The 6,347-nt window shown below is 39.3% G+C and overlaps 1 protein-coding gene across 1 annotated transcript; it reads left to right on the top strand.

The window, feature by feature from the left end:
• Positions 1-4,686: 4,686 nt before the first annotated feature.
• On the top strand, positions 4,687-5,619 carry ora6 (olfactory receptor class A related 6). Its single transcript, XM_020091567.2, has one exon. The coding sequence runs from the start codon at positions 4,687-4,689 to the stop codon at positions 5,617-5,619; it is 933 nt and encodes a 310-aa protein (XP_019947126.2).
• The last annotated feature ends 728 nt before the right edge of the window (positions 5,620-6,347 follow it).

The following is a 6,347-nucleotide window of genomic DNA, read 5'->3' as shown; positions in this document are numbered from 1 at the left end:
TTTATGAAAAACATTGACTATAAAATATGCATTGCAGATAAACCAGGTAGGATGAACAGAAAGCTGACTAACTTCACTGTGCAGCACACAAACTATAAAATGTGACAGTATATTGTAGAACTGTTGGAGGAGGACTCACTAATGACAATGCTTATCATTCTGAAGTAGCTTCACAGCATCAACACAGGACATGAGAACAGTCCATTCCAAACAGGCAGGATCAGAACAGTTACTGCTAAAGCAAGAAGCCAGGAGGCTTTGACAAGACATTGAGTGTATGCCTGTTGCATTATTCACTCTAAAATGTTAATGCTTATCGTGCAAACACTCACTTTTTCCCCTTTTAACAGTGCAATATTCATCTCTGCCTGTGTAATTCATGGCTAATGTGCAACTTCTCCACTCATATTCTCACACAGTACATATTCTGTTAACACTGTATATATCACAGCACTCTGCATGTTTACTTATTACTCTTCTGTCTATTTTTGACTATGCTCTTAACTGCTGTAACACCGGAAATGGCCCTGTTGTGGGACTAATAAAAGATAAAAAATTATGTAGCTTGTACTTTGACTTTTTAGTCCGGTCTGTGTCCCATCCACCAACATGGAGGAGGTAGGGTTCATGGCCTATGCTGCAGCCAGCCATGTGATGTGCTCCATCTTTGCATACAGTCGAATAAGTGGTTGTAGTACATGTTGGGAGTCTTAAATTGTACAAAATGTGTATTATCTGCGAATGGGGGATATAAATACATATACATTTAAACCAAAGGTCAACAAGTTGGGTCCCAAACCCCCCATTTTCACAGTTTGTCAGATGTTTGTAGGTAATTCTATTAAATTCCGAATTCCAAAATATGCAACATGAAAATGCAGCTTTAACTTAGGAGGATCCTGCAGTAATCTCATGTCCACACCTATAATAGATTTTGGGTGGTGAAAACGTGCAGGCCTCAACCAACACATGTTAGACAGGATGCATTTTCTCTCAGTCTTCATTAAATTTCCAAATCAAATGTGTATTTCAGTATTGGTGTCTCTATAACCTCAATTTACACTCATAATTAACTTCACAGAGAAGTTCTTTAAGCAGCTATGACTTCACCACAAGTCAAACATATTTGATATTTTCATTAACTGTTAATTAAATGTTATTATTCCACCAAGCAATATAAATCTTGAATAGCAGCCAACAACGTGATTGGCAATTGTATTCTGACTGCTGTTGCCCCTGCATATTAATGTTGCATAAACTTTTATGCAGCTTTGTGGGTTTGTTGTTGTGGCTCAAGTCCAAATAGAGTTCAGATCTGACCTCAAATAGTCAAGGTCATGTGCAAGTTAACCCTTGATGTGTGAAATCCAAGTCCAAGTCTCCACTTTGAATAATCTATGTAAGGAATATATATATATATAATAAATAGCATTTCAACTTGTAATAGGAGACAAACCATATTGAGTTTCTTTCCTTATTCACATTCAGATTTTTCAAGGCTTTCACTCTGAACACAGCTCCTCTCTGTCAAATAACCCATTGCATGTAAATTAGCTCTGCTCCTGCTCAAGACTGTTTATCTGTGCTCAGATACTGCAATATCTGTAGATACCTGCCATATCTGCCTTAGTATTTATTGACATTATTTTCTAGCATCTACGTTTTAAATCTAATTCAATTTTATCTGTATGCATTTAAATAAGAACAAATTAAAGAGAAATTCCATATAATCACTGATTAATGCAGTTTTCAATGTTTAACATTTACAGCTATGCTGTGTAAAAACATCTTCAGTGAGAAAATTATATTTCAATGTATAGTTTCTTAATGCATATAAAACAAAAAACTACATTTCCCAGCCAATAGATAATTGTTTTTTTATAAACCTAAGGACTAGACTTCAGGAGAATAAAGTCTTGGACTCTTCTGTAACTTAAATTGCAGATCAACTTACACTGCAATGTGATGTCTTCTATGTCCTTTGTCGAGGAATAAAGAATAACGTTTGGTGTCTGTCTTACAGTCACTCTCCACTTTAAAACAGTATTTAAAGAACATACAGCAGATATGTACTTGTTATTGGGACTGACACACTCAAGCAGGTGTTCTCATAGGATCTCTGCTCAGGTTGAAGGTGGGTGGAGAAGAATTACCCGGGGCCACAAACTATGTCAACCAATAGGAATGACAGAAATGTAACGCCGCCACCCTATCAGGTGTCAAAACACTAACAAGAGGGTCAAAGGTCAAGGTGTCACAGCATGAACGTATAAAATGTACATAAAGATGGCCGCTCCGCAGTGGCTGGCTGCAGTACAGGTCATAAACCCCACCTCCTCCATGTTGGTGGATGGGATGTGGGACAAACATCATATGATGTATGTTTTCATTGTTCATTTTGCTGTTTAGTGTGGTTTTAAGTGGTTCTTTGATTTCACACTATTGGGTGTTTAATGTCCCATTCTAAAGGAGCAGGAAGTTTCAACCAGTGCGTCTGGTTAAAAACACAACTGACAAAAGTGAACTCTGGGTCCAAATACATCAAAAGCAGCCATCTGAGGAATATGGCTTCAGTTTTTAACGATTGGAGGAAGTGGAGATATTGTGGTCCATGTTTATATGGTGAAAACACAGGTGTAGGTGGATCTTAGGTCTTTTAATCATCCACACTAGCAGTTTAGCTTGTTTGTAATGTTTGGTCTTTATATCACTTTAGTCCAGACCATTTAAATCAGATTAGGTGGGTATAATTAGTTTTGGGCTGCTTAAACAAATTCTTCTTCTATAGTAAAATTGTATGGCAGTTTGAGGGTCTCTTGTGAGCTACTTTGTGTCGCTCAAATCTGGCTGACACAAATGAACAATTGGTGGCACTGTACAAATTGACAAACACATTCATGGTTGCCAGAGGATGACACATATAATGAGAATCCTATAATTTCCTCTGACGCAACCATGAGGTTGACATTTGTGGTTTTGAGTCTCAGAGGTGGAATGTAAAATTTGGAGTCACATCCCCTTAGGTGTAATTGTACCATCTTTAACATTGCATCTAAATTGTCCAATCGTTTGGTTTATGGTTTATGGTAAACATTGTACCTGCTTAACATCATGTTAGCATTATCACAACGAAAATGTTTGCATGTTGACAGTTAGCCCAAAGGAACACTGCGTCTACCTAAACACAACCTAACAGAGTTAACAGCATGGCCGTAGATTTATTTATGTGGTTATACCAGAAATGACTTGAGGGTGCCGACCTATAGCCAAAATCTGTCTGTCAGTCTAATATGGGAGGATTTGGTTAGTGTTTTCCAAAAATCAATAAGTCTGTATCCAAAATAAGGAAGAAGTTGTGATGCAAGGAAAACTCCAACTGTATTAAACTGAAATAACAATGGCTTTTGCAAAGGGTTGGGGCTATTATTTGAAAAAGGTCAGTAACTTCTGTAAAACATAAGCTTTAAAGCAACCATTGTCCAACACCTTGTTATAATTTATATTACTATTAAACTTGTACATGCCATTTGATCAGGTTTCTAATTATTGGATGGTGAAAAGGGACTGAGCTGTCCAGGCTCATTGTGCAACACTCAGTTTAACCGTAAACTGCCAATGTAGGGCTTATCCTTAATTACACACACACACACACACACACACACACACACACACACACACACACACACACACACACGCAGTATACACACAGTGGGATTCACAATTAAGCTGAATCAGTATATGGGATTGTTGAAGAGAACAAATGCTACCTAGACAGTGGAAAAGAGGAAAAGAGGCAAGCTGGAACATGAACTGGTTCTGTGACAACAGCAGGGTCCACAAGTCTCTGTCCCACACACACACACACACACACACAAAGACAGACATATGGTCACACCCAGACACATTGTTTTCTTCTTTTCCAATTCCAGACCTTATATTTCAACCCTAAAATAAGGAGATTATTGTGCTTACGTCCATCACACTGACTATATTTGAAACGATAAGTAGTTTGTCTTTTCTCATATTCTGTCATATGTTTACTGCCCCACTCTAAAACAGGAACAGGAAGTTTTAACCAGTCCATCTGGTTAGAAATAGAAACACACATTACTTGAGCTCTCTGTCCTCCTCTCTTTCTCTCTCTCGTCTCTCTTTTATACTGTACATATATATATATAACTTTGACACAGTCCCTCAAACTGTCCTCAATTAATAGAAGGGACATCAGAGTTAACATGCTTACAAATGGGTATTAGGTTGAGATGTTAAAATGTTTCATTGGACATTGCATTATAAGTCAAAGTGTGGCATGTTAATTAAACCACAAAATGACAAAAATTAGGTGGAGAACGTTCCTGTTCTCGCAGGAGTTGTATTCTGTGATGTCATCCAGTGGAAAAACATGTCACTCCTTCAAGTCAGACACAAAGCTGGTCTCAAGATGGAGCTTTGAAAAGCTCAAAGGTAAAACGTTAATGACTCCCACCCTTCAGTGTTTCCAGCATCCTCTTGTTCTCGTTCTCTCTATAATGAGCGCAGCCAATCATCAATCCAGATTCTTGCCACCTTTCAGATCTTGATAACAAGGGTGTGTGGTCAGTGATGCAGCAAATCATATCTCTCCCGACTTCTGTGACAACAACACAGAAGTGACTTTTTTGTGCGATCTATAATATCTTTTATAATATGAATGGAATTTCTGTCAGCTTCCTCAGCTTGAGGATCTTAATTTCTTGCATTGGACTTGTGGGTAATGTAATTCTCATCCTCTCCATCATTCAGACCAAGTTCTTCCGAGTGAAGTCCTTTGAGTTCTTTCTGCTGGGACTGGCCACGGCCAACCTGGAGGAGATTGTCATCATGAACATCTACGACACTGTCATTCTCGAGGGTTACTTCATCATCACGAGCACATGGCCGTGTCGCATTCTCAAGTTTCTGACTGTGTTTGGGGAAATCAGCAGCATCCTCTTCACTGTCCTCATCAGCATCTACCGCTACCAGAAGCTGCGAGACGCCAGCAAGAGGGCCAGTCTCCCGATCTGCCTGGACAGCATCAGGTCAGCGTGGATGATGAGCGGGGTTTGTGTGGCGCTTTCACTGCTGCTCAGTTTCCCCAGTTTTGTCATAAAGCTGCATGGCCCTGCGCACAATGCGACAGGAGACAGAGGCAGCTGCCCACCAGACTTCTTTCAGTGTGATAAACATTTTTGTCCCCTAATCAACCGTATCTACAAATACATGTTCCTCATGATGTGCAACCTGCTGCCTCTCATCATTGTCACAGGCACCGGCTGCCTCATCATCAGAGTGCTGCTGAGCCAGGGGAAACGGGTGACATCCGTGGCGAGCGTGAGCATGTCGAGCCAGAACACCAAGAAGAGTAAAGGTCCGAGGCTTCAGCGAAGCTTGATAGCTGTGCTGGCCGCTATGTGGTTGTTCCAATTAGACTGGACTCTCTACCTGATCTTCCAGCTGGCTTTCATGCCCACTGACTTGCCTTTTTGGGATGAAATGGAGTTCTTCATCTCAGCTTCTTACGCATCCATCAGTCCCTTTGTGTACGGGATAGGAAACAATCTGTTCTCTGTCAAAAACTTAATGAGGAAGTGGGGTTAGAATAATCAAATTTTTTAACATTTTCTTTTGTTAAATTGTGATTTTAATCACAATTTAACAAATCAAATAACTGTTTAAGCTCATCCACAAAGATATGTTTTATGAACTACAAACTGCCTCCGGTTTTTCACTGCACTTGTGAACATAACAGCTGTGATTGGAAATGAGCATTACACTGGTGCATAAACCAGAATGACCTAAAGGGTTTAGAGAACCAATGCTTTTCCTCACTTTCCAAACCAGCAGATTCATAACTTGACCCTGTCACTTCTTCATCTTCTACTGTGCTATCACTGACATGTAAGTACAGACTTTGTGGATAAGATTTGAAGCTGCGTGCATAGATGTGTGCAACTGAACTCTGAAGTGCTCAGCTCTTGACAACTTGTCTCATCCATGAACATTTTGTCGTGACATGTCGCGTGCATTGACACCTTCGGCCTAAATGTTAGCTCAGCAGAAAATTAAACATGAACAACTAAATTTTATGATTCTGTCTTGATGTGGGACAAAAAGAGGATTCAACTTGTGGTCAGGTTTTTCAACATCACTAAAAAAGAAGAATGTAAACACAAAAAAATATTTGATTATAAAAATACAATGAGTAGAATCTGGTTTTAAACGTGTAGTGATTGATTCAATAGGTTATTATATCATTTCATGGTCAGTTTAAACTTGGTTTGACAGTTGTGACAGAACTCACAAAGGTCATATACAAAGTCTGTGCA

This window comes from Paralichthys olivaceus, chromosome 19, assembly GCF_024713975.1.
Source record: "Paralichthys olivaceus isolate ysfri-2021 chromosome 19, ASM2471397v2, whole genome shotgun sequence".
In the NCBI taxonomy this organism is placed as follows: Eukaryota; Metazoa; Chordata; class Actinopteri; order Pleuronectiformes; family Paralichthyidae; genus Paralichthys; species Paralichthys olivaceus.
Note: the sequence above shows the minus strand (reverse complement) of the source record. Positions and strands in the feature narration are given on the sequence as shown.